Genomic DNA, 17,801 nt, shown 5'->3' on the forward strand with positions numbered 1-17,801 from the left:
ACGTAGAGGAGTGAGGCTAGCAGGGTGTTAACTAACTGAAGTAGAGCCGCATGAAAAATGACAAATACGACAGCTAGTTAAAAGCTCGTTGACGCAATCGAGTGCGGACGGCTGATAAAATCCTGCGGCGTTTGGCACTGAACGGCGAGAAACGCTGTAGTTAAAGCGTGTGCTTCACACGCACACTTACACACTCGTACACACGCACAAATTTGACCTCTATCTTAGTAGCTAACGAGACTGGTCCGTTTGACTGGTTTGTTGTGCGATTGTTGCGACGAAAGCGACAGAGCAAGTCCGTGGACATTCTGGATCTCCTCCGTTTCTTTGCTTTCTGTCACACGCCAGGAGCACAAAAAAGTCCATTTCTATGGAGCGGCATCAGGTCTACCCTAGGGCCAGATTGGTTGTCAGTGCGGAGATAACACTCAACAGCTCTGTGGGTTTGATACGGCCGGTTGAGATACGTGCCCGCAGTACATTGTCGACGACGTTCCGAACGATGACGGCTCCCGATCGTCGATTAGATGTCGTGTGATTTATGTGAAGAGTGTCCTGTGTCCTGCAGAGTACGCCCGGCAGGAGAGGTACACGAAGTCTTGGTAGTAGGAAGTCGTTCGCAGGTCAACCGTGCTCAGCAGTCCTCGTGCGTCTAGCGGATGGTCGTTTCGCGTAGCTTTATCTCCCGCATGTACGCGTCGAGATCGTCCTCGAGGGTGGTGGACACGGTGGCACAGTCCGTGTTCGGATATCCGTAGTACCTGCCGCGAGCAATGCTGCTCCCACAGCTAACACCTACACCATCGTCGGCACGCTCCGCCGACACCGACGACGCTGTCGACGCCTCACCCTCGAGCTCCGCTATCGGCCGGATCGGTCCGAAGAAGTGTACCACCGCCGCTGCCCCCGGTGACGCCAGCTCCTTCCCATCCAGCGGAGGTCCACCTTGCCGGAGCTGGCGCACCTGCTGGAAGAATCGCAGCAACCGCACACGGCCCCGCTGCCGCTGGCGTTGCCGGCTGCGGACAAATATCTCCACCCGACCGTCCTGCCCCCTCGGTTGCCGGCACAGAAGTCTCAGTGAATCCGGCCTCCGTGCGTGACGTGAGCTTCGCCCGCCCGGTGCTACCTCCGGTGTGAGTCCCTCGCCTTCGTCGCGATTCACCCGGTTCACCTGGATGCTGATGCGCGCCAGCTGTTGCGACTCGCCCGGTGCCTCACTGCCGCCCCCTCCAGCTACACCGTGTCCTAGCGTTCCTCCACCGACGCCCGGCGGTCCTCCGGACGTGCCCGAGAAGATGTTCAGCTGCAGCTCGCGGTCCTGCGTGTAGAGGTCCAGCTCGGAGCGACCGTGGCGGGAAGCCCCAACCAACACGCTCCCTCCCTCCACCACACACTCAGGGACTAACGCCGCCGTCTCCGCCACTCCGCCCCACCCAAACACCTGCTGCTGCTGCTGCTGCGGTCCGTCGTGGTGATGGTGATGGTGGTAGTGCAGGCTGTGGCTGTGGTGTTGGTAGAAGCTGCCAAGTGCGACCGGAGCGAACAGCATGCCCTCCGTTGCCCCACCGTGCCCACCGGACGTCGATGGCGGACGCTTGAGCGAATGGCCTCGGGATAGCGTTATAGAGTCGAAGGATTGTTTCTGAGTAGAGGACGAGTACAGGCTTTCGTCCCGGATGGAATTGCCTTCGGTTTCGGAGCGTTGGTTAGAGATGAAATTTCATGCGGAAAAAAGAAAGAAAAACAGACCAAAAGATAAGAACTAACGTAGAGAACTCTTAGACGGTATGGTGTGACAGTTGATGCTTTTACCCAGAATGTCTGCAATAATTACCATGGAAGGCTATAGCGTTCTATAACACACACAAAAAAGTTGTTTTGTATCAAATAGACAATAAATCAAACCACTTCAATATGTTTGACAGATCAACACGTATCGAAACATATGTTTCCAAACTCGACACGAATTTCCCATTGGTCAAGCAGGTTGTTAACATACGAAACAACTGGACACGTGGCGAATTGAAGGTAAATTCAAAACAGGATTCAGGATTGAGTGACAAGATGGTAATATATCTGACAACAAATCTAAACTTATACTGTGAAGCATCAGAAAGAAACAACTAATGGTGAAAGTAATGACAAAAGAAGAGAGCAATTCCTCAGCCTTTATTACTTTTCAAAACACAGTATTTTCACGAGTACTTGTCATTTCAGTATTTTTGACTCCTTTGATTAAAATCGTTTTCCTCATTCTGATCTTTTCTTTTTACTAAGCAAACTGATTCTTCTTACCACATTTATCTGAATTCAAAGCGTTTATTTATAACCATTCTAGTTGCAAAACAGATGCACTAAGTACTGTCATGCAGGTTAGCTTAAGTTACATCGAGCCATTGAAGGTTTTAAGTTGTTTAATAATTTTATAACATTTTAAGTACCAAACAAGAGTTAAATTAAGATTTTCTAATTGTTATATTTCCTTTGAAGCAAAGAACGAACTGAAAGATAAGTTTAAAATGGTTGATAAAAACAATCAACTTGCAAATTAATTCCCGTATATAACACTATCTGTTAGAACCAACAATCATTGATAGAAAAGGTGAGCAAGGATTCTTCGTCGCATTCTGTATCTACTTGGATTGGAAGAAGAATATTGAGCGAAAATCAAAACACTATGAGATCGACTTTTTGTTTGGCCCATCACTGTGTTCCAAAAATAGCTTCCAACAATTTACTGCCCACTTGTATCGGGGCTTTGTTTCGCTGGCATTAACTTTCGGGTGCCGGAACATGACTTTTCCAAATCAACCGTGGCATGCGAGCGAGCCCGTTTTCCACAAAACGTTCCACTTGCTGGAAAATGTTGAAACGGTTTGATTTACCAGTTGAAACTAAATTGCCAATTTCGGTTACGAGACACCCAAGGCCGAGCCGTCGGAGCGAGAAAAGTCGTTGAAGAACTGACTAGAGTTGTGTAAATCGGATTCAGATTCATGAATCTGAATGAATCTCTGCCTGATAAGGGATTCATGAATCTTTCGCCGCGAGATTCATGAATCCCAAAGACACACCAAATGGTGTAAAGTCACCAACCAAAAGTCGGTTGAGGGACCACCTTTTTTTTTTTTTTTTTTTTGGTCTCATTGTCCACGCCTATGACAGAATCGGGGAGATTCATGACAGAACCATGAAAGATTCATGAAGATTCATTAAGGTTTCGAAAAATTCATTAAGCTTTGAATATTCGAATCCGCAAAGATTCATGAATCCATCTGAATGAATCTTAGGTAAAAGATTCATATGAATGAATCTCGCCAAAAGATTCATTAAGCACAACACTAGAACTGACGCATTTCCACCGTGCGTTTCTTCGGGTTGGAAAGCGGGGATGGCACGTACCATCGTGCGTCCGTAAAAGTTTCGTTTTTCAATTTTTAGGACACGCACTCACGCATCGAACCGTTTGCTTGGAGTTGCAGCTAAAACTTACAAACACAGATACAAAAAAGTTCGCAAGAAGAAACCGGCTCGTACCCGAAATCAAACATAAACAAATCCATTTGCACCCAACGGGTGCGTTCATACGTTCCCTTCGCAGTAAGGACGGTACACAGAGACAAACATATACACGCATGGATATTTTGGATGGTATATGGCTGAAGGACGATTTCGGTACAATCGCCTCGTTTGTTTATCTGGCAAACACTGCCGGATGCAGGCGTATCCTGCAACGCACCGAAACAGCCACCGGCAAACCACCACCACACACTCCCTCACACCTCCCACAACCGCAAATCAGACGACTCCACGCATGAATGGGCAGTACGCACAAAAATTGAACTCTTCGAAGGCGCTTCTGGCAGCCGTCTAAGGCAGGGGTCGGTATTACATTTCCCAAAAAGGGTCAAATGATTTGAAAGATACCGCAAATGATGATTTAATGTTTTCAAAACTAATACTTAACCCTTTTGAATAGAGTATCAATTTATAAAATAGTTTAATTACATTAAAAAGTGGATTAAGATAAAATATAAGAAATTTCACCATTAAACTTTTTTAAACATTTTCATACTTCTTTTCGTTGATTTTGATCGTTTTCAACAAATACATTTTGGTTCGTTGTACTGTTAATTAACATCTTTAATTGTACTTGAAATTAATTCTCTACTCAAATTATTTCAAAATGCATTCGTTTCGCTAGTTTACCTCAGCTACGCGAAGTTTTCAATGTTGCGAGTCTTAGTTTGCATCGTAATGAGTATTTACACTGTATTTCTTGTTTGTAGCTATTTTGGATGCAAAGTAAACTAGGTTTTACCTCCGGATTTTGGACGATACTCATGCGACTAGTAGATTTTAGCACGAGCAATTATTCAACCACGATAGAAAAAGTATATTAAAAACTTTAGGAGAAATTCTCTTGTGGTGTTCAAAACCATCTCGTTTAATTTCCATTTTTGGGAAAGCATAAAACTGACATTGTGACAACAAACAAATCCGATAAAATTTAAGATGGGTTTTTGTATGAAGTACTAAAACTTTCTTACGGACCGGAAAAAAAATCAGCTGACAGGGCGGACTTTGCCAACCCCTGGCCTGTAGTAATGTAGCTCTCCACATCAACACACACACACACGCGCGCATCAAATACACCCACAGTCCAAATCAAAGATAAACAGCCTTCGACAGCCTCATTCCGCCCCGGGGCCGCGCAAAGCAAACAGCTCGAAGGAACACCAAAAAACATTCCGGAGCGGAAGCGGAAGTCGCCGCTTTTTCGTGGGAGACGGGGTAAAGATTATTAATCCCACTCAAGTATCCAATCCATTATGCAGGCCTGCTTGCATAAACCGAAACCGGCGACGACGCAGTGTGTTACGCAAGCAGCAGCAAATAACGAAACAGAAAAACACATCCATGCAGGTCTTCAGCCGATCAAAATAAGAAGGAAAACCTCCCCCGAAGCCCCGTTTGAACGTGCGGTTAGGTTAGGGTAGGGTGCTACATCGTGCATCTCCGCTCTATAAATTATACTGCAATTGGGTTTCAGCTGGAATTGAATTGGTTCGGGGAAAGTGGCCATGAAAGCGAACCCGACGCATTCCTCCACGCCATAATGTGGAACGATAATATCGTTTGCGTTAAGTTGGTCGCAGCTTGTTGATTTGCATTCCATTTCGAGAAAAGGGATGTAATGTGTGTGCGTGTGTGGCGATGCGATAGCAAAAGAAAAAAAGGTTACAAACAACGAACTGATTGCCCATTCAACAACAGCAAGTACCCCTCCCGAAGGGGAAATCGTTTGGAGAAGGTCGCCTGAAGCAAATGACAAGCTTCTCTTGCCCGCCACGTGTTAATCTTCTTACATCTAACAGTGCTAAGACATCCTTGACGCGTCCTACTCAGGGACCTTATCGCACATGTACCTGTGGAGATACATGGAACGAAAGAAAAACACACACACACACTGATTACCATTGCTTTCCATGAACAGCTCCTAAAGTAGGCCGGCTGCCACCCGTCATTAGGTTCTACCAGACGTCCCTGACAACCGCCTTAAGGCGCTGTTACATCCAATTGGTTAGAAGGAAACGATTCCCAGTTAGAGGTAAGCGTTTTCGGCGCGCCGATTTAAATGAGTCCAGACGCTTTCTTCCATAAATCCATTTTGGATTGAGCGATTTATAAAATTGTAAACAAAAGTAAGCGTTATCTGGTTTAAGTTAAACTCCCACAGAAGAAGATCTAAACAAAGATCACCAATAACTCAAGACGTAACATCTAATGTAGATGTTCAGGTACAAGCGGAAGGACATTAACTGAGTAAAAGTAAACCCAGAACATAAAAAAAATTAGAAAGTAAACGAAATATAATCCAATGTTTGTGTTTCACTTCTTCCGAGTTTAAATCAAACATGTTTGATTATAGAATACATTTACAGTTCAAGCACAGGGTTTACTAGTATCATAAGCCGCAATAAAATATCTATCTTCTCTGTCTCTGAACGACGCAACAGTTTTGATTGCTGGAAGCAGCTAAAAACAACAGGCTAAAACGTCATTCTGGAAATCGTTTGAGTCAACAGGTATAGATAAGGCCATTCCAGATACATTCTCTTGATCTCTGCAATTTCTATCACCGGGAATTTACTGTTAGGCATATGCACACACTATCTGCTTCAGCAGGAGATTTCATTTGAAATAATGTTAGTTAATCGCTCCGTTTAAAATAAACTGTTCCGCGAATTTTCAACCGAAGTTGAGGTAGCTAGGACATGGTTTCGCAAAATCGACATATCTCGACTTCATGACATTGGAGGGCAACCGCACCGTGTATGTTAGTGTCAACACCAACGCCAGGCCCATATCAAATGTCATCGCAGTGGGCTTCTTTTCGGCAAACCTAGAACGGGAGGGCGGGGGGTTTGCGGGGTCATGGGGGGGGCCTAGAGCACCTACCTGAGACGTCGGAGGATTCCTTGTTTGCAGCAGAACGGCGTTCGCGGCGGGGCAGTATTCGGTATGATCGCTCCGCACTATTTGATTGACGCGCGATTTGACAGCAGTTGGCCAGCGTCTCCTAAATAAAATGGACTGTAAATGAATCGTCTTAAATGACCAGGTGAGACCAGACGGGAGACCAAGCGTGGTGGCATGGGTGTGTGCGAGGCGTGGTTGCGGCAGGCTACAGACCGGAGTTGATAGACAGGGACAAGTACACTCACACACACACACACACACACAGATACACATACATAGTTTGCAGGATGAGCTAATCAAAGGGCTAGAGGATGTGGTTTATGTCATAAGCTGTAGGGGTAATTACGTTTAAACGGCATCAAAGGGATCGGACGAAATCACACAAACAAACATTTAACAAAACCGCTGAACATATATTTAATTTGAATTAAAATGGAAAAGCAGGTGTTATTGTCTCTGAGTATCATGTTTTTGCAATTAGTGTATCAATGCTTTTACATAAGGCATCCCGTTTTGCCATCTTACATAATGTTTTATCTCTAATGCATCTAGTTTCGTCTCTACACTAAAACAAGATAATAGCAGAGTTAACCATACTTGTTTTAGATAGTTAGGCTCTAATAATGATTGATTTACACATAGATACTACATTGTACTGTTATGCATGTATTCTTTACCCATTTTTTCATGTACACCATGTAATTATTTTATTTATTTATATTGTCAATAATTTTCTGATATATCTGATTAAATCTGATTCTAAAGTAGTTGGACAATGAAAGTTGTATAGTTGGACAATGAAATGAAGGTAAGTGTGCTATTACCTTGATTTCGGGAAGTTGAGTGTCATCTACAAAGCGATAAAGTCCAACAACGTAACTATTCGATGGTGTTTTAATTTATTTCGGCTTTAAGAGGCCACCACTGACGCTTTAAAGCGTTAGATAACAGTCAAATTTTATCAACTGACTGACAAAACATGACAAACAAAACAATAAATGAACTTTACGAATACTGCCAATAAATCCCGTTCGTTGAACGGAATCAAATGAGGCAAAATAGGTAAATTACATATGCTATTGCCTTGATTTTGGGAAGTTGAGTGTCGTTTACAAGAATAAAGTCCCACAACTTTACTAATCGATGGTGTTTTGATTTCTTTTGAGTTTTAAGAGAGCACCACCGATGCGTTTTGCCAAAAACAGAAGTTTTAGATGTTTCAATCGTGGTAGGTTTTATCAATAAGTCAAAATTTGTGGCATTCCCTGTAATTAAGGCTTAAATAACCATCAAATCACAAGTGGAAAACCTTGTCAATCCTAACAAGCGCAGATGGCCCCATAAACTTTCCACGGAGGAGGAGGGTCAACTCAAAATTCGTTGGAAAACCTAACGAAAAAGAACGCCAAGGAACAAGCAGCTCCCATTAAAAGTATTAACCCTTCTGGAAAAACCACACATTTCGTGGCACAGTCCTTCCACGATCGGCGTATCGAGACGGTCAGGGTCGACAGAGTTAGTCATACCCTTGATCTTCCAGCAACGTACGAGAGGACTTCCAATATTTTCCTACCTCCTAGGAAAGAAGGTGCGTCGCGTTTTATATTTAGCGTTCGTCGGAAAGACGACTTTCGTTCGCTTATTTCGTTTTGCAACAAAAAAAAACACACACGCACGTCAATTGGGGGTTTTGATTTTTCAATCACGACCTCGCGGGTTGGGAAAAACGCTGGGGAAAAGCCGACGCGAACTCACACGTACTTTCATCTTTCGCACGGGCGCGCGTTGTTATTGTTGGCAGGCGCCTTTCGGCCGCTTTTCCCGCCCTTGGCGTCATTTGGCACCCTTGGCGTGGGAGGTGGAGGGGAATGGGGGAAAGGAAAAATCCTTGCGAGATAGGATTTATGAATCGCAGCCGCCCGTCTGATCATTTACGCCCGGCCGGAAGGCATCGAAGGAGGACGAGCAATATTGAGCGTTACCGATGGGCGACGGTTTTTTCGCCGAAGCGGCAAGAACTTTCCACCTGTTTCCAGCATTCCGTGAAGCATAGCTGTCTGTGTGTGTGTGTGCTTTTTTATTAGTTAGTTACGTTCAAATAACTCCTGCGAACAATGCCCATATTTCGTTGTAGTTATTTTGCTTATTTTTCCGCCCCCAGACAAACTTCGGGTGGAAAAATCGGGCCACCGTGCGGGGGGGAGGAGAGGAGAGTGGAAAAAGCTGCGTCAGGGAGGGAATTTTACGCCCTCGCTGATAGCCCGACAGCTGCTATATTTTGTGACAGTATCTTTGCGTTCTTCTATATGGCGGTCACGGTGTCCCGAAGCTGGCCGAAGCACGGGCACGCTTTTCGACGCCGGAAAAAATGGATTTCGGGAAAATCGCACCGCAGGGACACCGGGACACGACGGCCGGGTCCGAGTCCGAATTGGGCTCAGGTGCCGGAAACCCGGTTTGCTTACGACGCTTTAAGCCGCATAAATCTGTTGCCGCTGTTGAATGCCAAGAATTTTCCCGCTTTCCACCGTGAACGGGTCCGTCCAAACCATCCATTCCGAATAGATAAACCGTGTGGAGGGCATTAAAACGGGCAAAAACGGAACGACAGCAGCGAAAGGAAGAAAAACTTTCCAATACCAATGAAAATGGGTCCTCCCTTTCCTCGCCAGAAAACATTTTCGGTTTCCTTCGCGGTGTTTTCCATTATTTTCCTTTTTCTTTTTTTTTTATCCGCATCCGTGCGCAATGTGCGGTTTGGGGCTGACACGTGTAATTTATTTTCGGCGTACGCGAAAGTAAAGTTTCCCATACACGCTCCACACTCCATTTGCCTTCCGGTTGTCGGGTTGTTTTTTCACATTGTTTTTCTTCCTCCCCCCCTCGTCTGAAGTGATAGATCGGTAGTCGATGGGTGACCCAAACGGGGAGGGGGTGTGAGAAGAAGTGCACCCTTGAGGATAGACCGCGGCTTCATTGCATACGGGGAAGGCTAATCAGGCGAAAGTGGAAAATAAAAGAACCGCTTCGCAAAAGGGAAAATGCGCAAGTTTGTCGTTGCCTTGGTTCCGAAGAATTAGAGCGGGGTTTTTTTTTTTGGTGGAAGACAAACCCTGGGAAAACCCTCCCGGGAAGGAACAACACAACCGCACCATCGCAGGTGCATGCGATGATCGCCGGTTGCGTCCCAATCAATCACTCAAAAAAAAATTCCTGGCGAGAGTGAAACAAAAAACAAAGCGCGTAAGGGAAAGGGAGGCAATATGCGCGGAACGAAACAATTTCTCACCGAAAAAGGATATAACTAATTTATCAAACATCTCACACTGTTACTAAAACCAAAATTTTCCTTTTAAAAACGTGGGCAAAATTGGCATAAATTAGGTAACTAATAGTTTTATTAGAACAGTTTACAGAGTTCTATGTTTTAAGCATGTATAAGTCCAAGGCAAAGTTAGTCACTTCAAGGGAGTGTGTTTAAATTAGTGTCCATACCAAATGAAAATTAGTTTTATGTATATACATGTATCTTCAATATAAGATGAATTAAATCATATATAAGTTATGGTAACACAGATAATAACAGTTTTAATGTGTTTTAACAGTTTGAATGTGTCAGGTTTTGTCTTTTCAGTTTTCTTTAAAAGTTTTAATTGTTGTGAATGATTACTTTACAGTTCATTGCAATATTTCTATATTTAGTATTGCTTAAACTATGGTAGCGAAATTTTATATGATTTAAAGTTTGATAACATTTTGAAAAAGAGCCGTGAAATTCACTCATTGGATGTATTAGATAAACGCTTTTGAACATATTCGTACCCCACTTTCCCCTAAATTTAGGAGGGCATGTTTCGTTGGTAAAAATGTTCCGTGTCATTTTTCCATTTTCAGAAGGACATGCCGAAAAGAAGCGTTCCACCGAGTGGGTGAACGACACGAACGGCAAAGCTAAGCTTCAGACGGCAGAAGTTGCCCTTTTACCCTTTCTCTTCTTACTAGTAGTTGCAAATATTTGGCTGTCTAATTAATGAACCCATCCCTTCCCACATGTATGTCGGCCGAAGATGTGATGAGAACTCTGCCAACCCTTTGCCATTCCAACCTTAGTCGATTGGTGCATTGCAATCTCGCCTAAAACTTCTGACGGCAGCGTGGGCGTTTAGCAACAGTAGTCGCCTACGTGGAAGCATTATTAAAGACTCAAATTGTAAATAAAATAATTCTAACATGACAGTCCTCCAAGCGGGATAAAGCTAGAGATGGGTCTTGTGAATCTTTCGACGAGATTCATAAATGTAACTCTTTGGTGAATGTTTTAATCTGATTTAAACTAGAATTAGGATTTAGAGAAGCTTCAGGAGATCTGAGAACAAATGACGTTTCTCCGATTTGTCTTGTAAATGGATGACATTTCAGACGAATTTTTGGTTCTTCAATAAAAAAGATATGAGTGACATAACTCTAGACATGAGTGACATATCTACCTTTGTTTCGCAAAAGAATTCGATCGAAGGCCTCTAAAAGAAACAAACTATTGCTTAGTCTACCACAGAAGTCGCCTGCAAATAAAAAGAGCAACGACTGGACGTCCACGAACAGCTTCAATGGACCACGGATGGGGGGTAGAGTTGACAGTTTAAACTGTTTTGAACTCACATCTAATTGCTATGGAAATACGTGCAGCTCATAACATCATCTCCCCTTCTTCGCTCCCCCGAGCGCAAGCCCTTTCCCCTCGGAAACGTGAGCCTCAGCTCGATAAACAACCCTTGGTGGTAATCTCAGCTAGATATTAAAAAGCAGAAAAACGAGTTTCTCAGATGCCGGGCAACCCCTATGACAGCGGACACGCACGCGGACAGACATGCTTAGACATAGACACACACACACACACGTGGATCAGATGGTGGCGGAGTGGTGAGACGGGCGGTGTGAAGGTATGCTCTGGTGAGTGGCGCACACGTACCTTGAACGCCTGGCGGAACTTGTTGCTCATAATGTTGTACAGCAGCGGGTTAATGCAGGTCGACAGGTAGTAGAGGATGCCGGAGATGTAGGTCGTCACGACGAACAGCTGCAGTATGAGCGGGTCGGACGGCTGGTGGTCCTTGTCCACGCCGTAGATGTAGACGAGGCGCTGCGCGTGGAACGGTGCCCAGCAGATGAAGAACGCAACGACCACGGCAACTGCGGAATGGGGGGAAGGGAGTAAGCATAAGCAAATGGCAGCTAGGTGAAGCTTTCCCACGCCGAAGAACTGCACGGAGGCAAAGCCGCCCAGAGCGTGGAGCGTGGACGTCGCCAAGACGGTTTAATGTCCGGTAGAACTTTTTCGCCAAAATCATCGTTTATCACCAGCTCTTTGTAGCGTACACTTTTCCTGAGGAGGACATTAAGTTGTACATTTTATATTCCTTGCCATTGCTTCCCAGCCAGCCGTTTCTACAGTCGCTCACAAATGATACACAGTCTCAGACGCCAGTCAAGTCCAGAACAACAACAGCAACCCGGACGGTGATGAATAATTTATGCATTCTAAGTGTACCGAAACACGTGCCCACCCCTGCTTCTCGTCCCATCCGGTTCGTCATCGCACAAATTTATTTTATAACTTATCGGTACACAGTGTAAGCGATCTGCCCATTTGCGATTTGCCGACTTTTACAAAGTATGCCAATAGCTGAACGATGGCTGGGAAGTACGGCAGCAGTCCCTGGACTTTCCCTGCAGTCAAAGTAGGCAAGCTCTCTCTCTCTCGTTCGGTCGTTTCGAGTTGGAAGTGCTGTTGTCTATGTCTTAATTGGCAATTAAAGCGACATTCCAAACGCCACATCGCAACAATGGCACACTATGGTAATTAAACTTTATCATGACAGATTTGGTTTCGGTCTGCCAATGTTTGTCCCTTCGACGAAGAAAAACGACGACGAGGAGGAAACAGAAAGATGCCTATCGAGGGCCATGTAAAAAGTTATTCCGCTTCTGGAAGGGTACTCAATAGGCGAAGAAAATCCCTACGTATGATGTATTTGGTGAAGTGTTTTGATTTCGGTTGATTCAATTTGGATATCTGTGTTGACGTTTCGCTTTCATCGTAGGATTAGGCATAATGGACATTGGGCACGATTTTGGTCCATTGTCGGTGAATTCGTAGTGCCCTTCCTGGAAGGGCAAACCACGTCGACACAGCCGGGCACTAGAAGTTCAAGAAGTTGCCAACTTCCAGTAAGGGCGTTCGGTTGCATGTTGGTATATACTTTGGGGAATGAGAATAAGCTGTTTGAATAGCAATGGGGCGTTCCAGGAATTGGCGAAACCTTTTCTGGGTCGGTGGTAAATTGTGTTAGAACCATACATTGTGGTTGAGTACCGACGGCTGAGTCGAAGATAATAATAGAGAAGTCAGTGTCCAAAATCGAGCTTTCCTTTTGATGATTACTACTGACTCCTAGATGGTTGCAAAAGAGATTTTAGAGTATATAATTCGTGGCCAGTAGACACCGGAGGAAGGAGTAGGATCTTACCAAGCATTTTGAGGACTCGCCTGGTGCCTTGACTGGTGGCGGACGACTGACGCGAGCTAGCGGCCACATTGTTACGCCTCTGGAGCGTACCATCGCGCTGCATCAGCGTCGAGGAGCGCAGCTTGAGGCCGATGAGCGCGTACAGCACGGTGATGAGTGTCATCGGCGCGAAGAAGAACAGGAACGTCGACAGCTCGAACGAGTGCTGGATGATGATGCGCTTCACCACGCACTGATCGATGCCGGCCTGGCTGGTGACGCCGAACTGGAGCGCTTGCGGCACCGCCGACACGATCGCTATCAGCCAGATGACGAAGATGAACCGGATTGCCCGGCTGAGCTTGGACATCGTGTGCGACAGAAACGGGTGACAGATCGCCACGTACCGCTCGACGGTGAACGCCGTGATCGTGAGAACCGTCGCGTTGGCGGACGTTTCCGCCGCAATGCCGCGCAGCACGCAGAACGTCTCGCCGAACACGTACGGGTACTTGCTCCAGATGAAGTAGATCTCCTGCGGCACGCCCGACACCAGCAGCAGGAAGTCCGAGATGGCCAGGCTGAACAGGTAGTAGTTGGTGGCGGTGTGCATCGACCGGTTGCGCGCAATCACGATGCAGGTGCTAATGTTACCGACCACGCCGGTTATGAAGATCACCAGGTAGACGATCGTGATCGGGATCACCACGTACAGTGGGTCCCGCTTGGGTCCGTACAGCTCGGTCAGATTGTCGGCGTCGGAGTAGGAACCTCCGGGCAGGCCATCGCTCTCACTCCCATTCATGGTGGTTGGTAGCAACCGCAGTAGCTCATCTGTAGCGTTCAGCATCGAGCTGGCAACTGTGGTGACGTTCCTGTCGAGCCTTCTCGCACCATCGGTGAACGGGACTATCATAGACGCCAACGTCGACAGCAGCAGCTGGGCATCCCGCTCTCTCCTCATCGCACTTGTGGCGTGAGCTCGGACATAGCCAGAGCTCATCGAAGTCCACATCTCGCACAACAACTTGCTCTATGTTTCGTCAAACTTTTCGAAGGAAAGTTCTCACTTCTACCACTTCTCTTTATAGCTACACGCCAACGGAAGACGTTGTCGAGGATCAATTGACTTTGCTACCTCGTACAAGATACATTCACATCCTCTGCTTTTAACTCCTGCAACAAATTTGTGATAAAAAGGAACATAGGTACAGATAACATCAGTTGTTAGTTAGTTACAGTAATACACACTCTTGGCATATTTGTATCTTTTTTGGAAAAAAATCCTGCTGAATCCCATTAGGGAGAAGACCCCCGCTTTATGGTGATTATTTGAAATATTTATTGGACTGTTAAGTTTTGTTTACTTCATGCCTGCCCACAGCTTGCTTGTGGTTTTACACGTCTTCTTATTACTCTATGGTCTTGTGCCGGTCCAGCACACCAGATGTACAAACAGTACCTCCTTCGATGCGGTACAGTGTCTCGAAAGAGATGCTGATAAGGGTGAAGTAGGTTCGCATATAAACCCGAACGCCATATCCCCGGTGTGCCTTTCACCGCCCGTTGGCAGGCTGGCGAAATCCGTCGGCTGGAAGAAATATTCCGCAGCAAAGTGGCCACCATAAAAGTATAACTTGACACCAAGCCATCATGCCCGTGTGTGCCTGTGCCACCGTCTTCGCGTGCGAGCCATTCCTACATCAGGCTTGAGGCTCATATTCTTTCCGCACGAACGGCGTGTGTAGGAGCCATCGTGCGGGTCGTGTCGGACTTCGGGGAGCTTCGTTAACTGCTTGACGCTATTGCGGCGGGCTCAATTAGAGTGACTGGGTCGTCGCACTCGAGGTGGAAGCGACGGTAACGACATCCGAAATTCACACCCACTTGAGCTCAAGGACAATAAATTATTTTACCAAAATCCTGGCCCCACGAGAAATTTCCCTAGTGGGACTCCCGCACGGTGGAGTAGTCCAAAGGGGCCCATCTAACTTCAGCAGGAGGAAGTCGACGCAACTCCACCTCGAGCTCGAGCTGCCCACTCCAAACTCTGGGAACAACAACTTCAGACTACATGCTACCGAATTCGGATTTTACGAAATTATCAACGCTGAAGTGGAACAAAATTGAAACAACGCACAGCAAAGTGAAAACAAGATGTCCTCCCCCTCTGTTGGTGCTTTAGTGGATTAGCAGGAGGTAGCCTTTGAGGATCGATTTCCTTCGAACGGTGGTGTGCAGATTCGGTCGAGTGGTCCAGCACCGTTTTCGCTCAATTTGTCTTTTTCACGATGTCCGCGTAACCCGGAGCAACACGTTGCCAGCCATCGGAAAGCGATTGGTATTGGAAGCAAGTTTCCACAAGGGTTAGAAGGGAAACCGGTACGCAACCTACCTTCGGCTCGGGTCTATTAAGTGCGATGCAATCTCTGGCTCTCGAGTGTTAGTTCCTGAAAACCCAAATCTAACATCAGTAAACATTCGGGGAAAAGTCACACGACGTTAAACGGCGGGTGGAAAATGGTAAACCGGCACCAACCTGAGGCTGAGTAAACCGACCGATAAAAGCCTGGGATGAACTTAAACAGTTTAGCCAGCTGCTTGGCTTCCGGTAAGTGAAAAGAAGCGCCCCGGTTTCTGGACGCAGATCCTTATCGACCGTTCGCCCCGGGAACCCCTTTCGGGTCCATAATCGATCGCTGCCCGTTAAGTCCTCTCGAAATTGCCCATCGCCTAGCGAGTGCCGAACCCGTTCCTTCCGCTCTCCCCCGCCCCCGGGCTGCGGATAAACGGTCGGAGGTTCATTTCGTTTTACGACGCGTTGCCATCCTTCCGGCTCCGGGGAGATAGTGGAAAAGCCTTCGCCGCGGACGGTGGAATCTTTTACGACCCGACGGGACCGTAAAGAAAAATCCATCCAACGACGGGCGACGGTACCGGAATAGAAATGAAATGGAAAAGTGTGAACGAGCTGCCTAAAACGGTGGGGAAAATTCCTCGACCGAACAGTAAAAAAGCAGCCCAATAACGAAAACGAACCAAAGGTAAGAAAAACGCCGCCATAAAAATAGACGCCCGGTGAACCCGGTCCCTTGCATTCCAAAGCAGGAATGGTACGGTGTGTCGGGGAAAGGCGGGGGTAAACACGTCCTACTGTCTTAAGGACATGCGGCTGGAGTCTTCGCATCGGGTGAAGTGTTGTCAATGCCAATTAAACACGCAAAACGATGCGAATGATTGGCCGGAGTTGATCTTTCACACAAGTACACCCGCGTGGATCGTTCAACGTTCGGTGACGTTGTTGTTGAACTGCACTGCTTTATTTTGATTGTACCACTTACACATCCCACGGACTGTTTCTTGTTGGCAGAACATAGCGACATGTAAGTCCCTTGAAGGGCGCTAGAGTTCAGAACTATCTGGGCAATTGAAAGGTAAACCAATGTTTTGGACCTAACCTTACCTCTAGGCTCAGAAGTTGGTCTGAAAAACAGCTGAAAGATGCCGTAAGTAACCGAGGCTTATTATTCCACCACAAAAGGGTAAAAACCACTCAAAACAATGTACTGTACATCGAGAAGAGCAAAGAAAGGCGAGGGAAGTACAGGATTCGCAGGAGAGATGAACGAAATACTTCCATCCGGATTTTCCCTTGAGCTGGAACTTGCGAAAGAATACGCAAGGGTGTACGTAGAGGCTCGCGAAGAAATTAATTTTTATTCTTGAATATCCAATGAGCAAATTCGTGCGCAAATTTTCATTCGTAAAATATGGCTCAGAACGAACGGGAAGGTACCAGGAACCAGGTGCCCCCTTGTTTGGTGTCGAAATAACCACCTACTGCCTACAACTGGCGGTAAATTATTTTTACAGCCGATTAGAAAACTTCGCCGGGCAGACCGGGAAAACATTTCGATCGATTTCGACGGAGCTTTCACGCGGAGGACTTGCCCCAACATAAAAACTTTGGTCCCCGTTGAAGGCAATTAAAAAAACCCTACAAACAAAACAAACCAAAAACAGGACAAACCAGGAAATGTTCATTTATTTCCCTTCCGGGAGGGGGCTTCATCTGGTATTCACCTCACAGCACGTATTTTACGGCCACAGGGCACTGGATTGCTGTAATCGGCGAGTCATCGCATTTTGGGGGTAAAACAGTCCCTCCAACTTCGCCAACTCATGGCCAACTTAACCTCACAAACGTTTCCCACGCGTCAGAACTGAATTTCATTCGCCCGTAAATTGGTGTGATAAGAGGCAGGGGCTAGTGGTTGAGTGGAAGGGAAGGGGGGTCGGTTCATATGGAAATCGTGATAACCAAATTTCCACGGGACCGTACATATGCTCAACCACCGAACGCATGTGCAACCTCCGACATCACACGTCGGGTGACACCTCCGGATACGGAGCATTTAATATCGCTTAATTTAATATGAATTTACTATTCATTTCATGAGTGCCACCCCCAAATGGGAAGTACAGATATGCCCGTACGCCCGTCGTCATGGACACCCGACCTAGGGGACCGTCAAAGTAAACAAACGCGAAGCAGCACAACAAAACCGATCGACGTAATCGAACTGTTTTCGGGGTAATCAAAACAAGCATTTCGTTCGTTGGAAATGAGTCAATTTGATCACTTACTCAATTTGATTTAGACAAACTCTAATGGCAGGCTAATTCGTAATGGGTTCGACTCCAAGAATAGCCATCTTACTATTCGACTATAATTATTGTGGGCGGTTAAATACAACCTCTAGAAATCGAGAAAAGTGTAGTTCTGTAGCATCTGGGTGTATGCGAGCG

At 46.2% G+C, this 17,801-nt stretch overlaps 1 protein-coding gene across 1 annotated transcript; it reads right to left on the reverse strand.

Moving 5' to 3' along the window:
- Positions 1-652: 652 nt before the first annotated feature.
- Positions 653-13,851, reverse strand: LOC131268870 (uncharacterized). The gene is made up of 5 exons (XM_058271158.1): positions 13,014-13,851; positions 11,456-11,676; positions 6,466-6,586; positions 1,538-1,689; positions 653-1,459 (listed from the first exon to the last, which is right to left on the reverse strand). Exons 1-5 carry the CDS (start codon positions 13,840-13,842, stop codon positions 653-655), a joined length of 2,130 nt encoding a protein of 709 aa, XP_058127141.1. The 5' UTR covers positions 13,843-13,851.
- Positions 13,852-17,801: the final 3,950 nt, after the last annotated feature.

This window comes from Anopheles coustani, chromosome X, assembly GCF_943734705.1.
Source record: "Anopheles coustani chromosome X, idAnoCousDA_361_x.2, whole genome shotgun sequence".
In the NCBI taxonomy this organism is placed as follows: Eukaryota; Metazoa; Arthropoda; class Insecta; order Diptera; family Culicidae; genus Anopheles; species Anopheles coustani.

Coding starts and splice junctions, on each gene's coding strand:
- LOC131268870 (XM_058271158.1), bottom strand. CDS start 13,842: ATGCTGAACGCTACAGATGAGCTACTGCGGTTGCTACCAACCACCATG. Junction 11,677..13,013: donor GCGAGTCCTCAAAATGCTTG/GTAAGATCCTAC, acceptor CCCATTCCGCAG/TTGCCGTGGTCGTTGCGTTC. Junction 6,587..11,455: donor AGTTCCGCCAGGCGTTCAAG/GTACGTGTGCGC, acceptor CATTTTATTTAG/GAGACGCTGGCCAACTGCTG.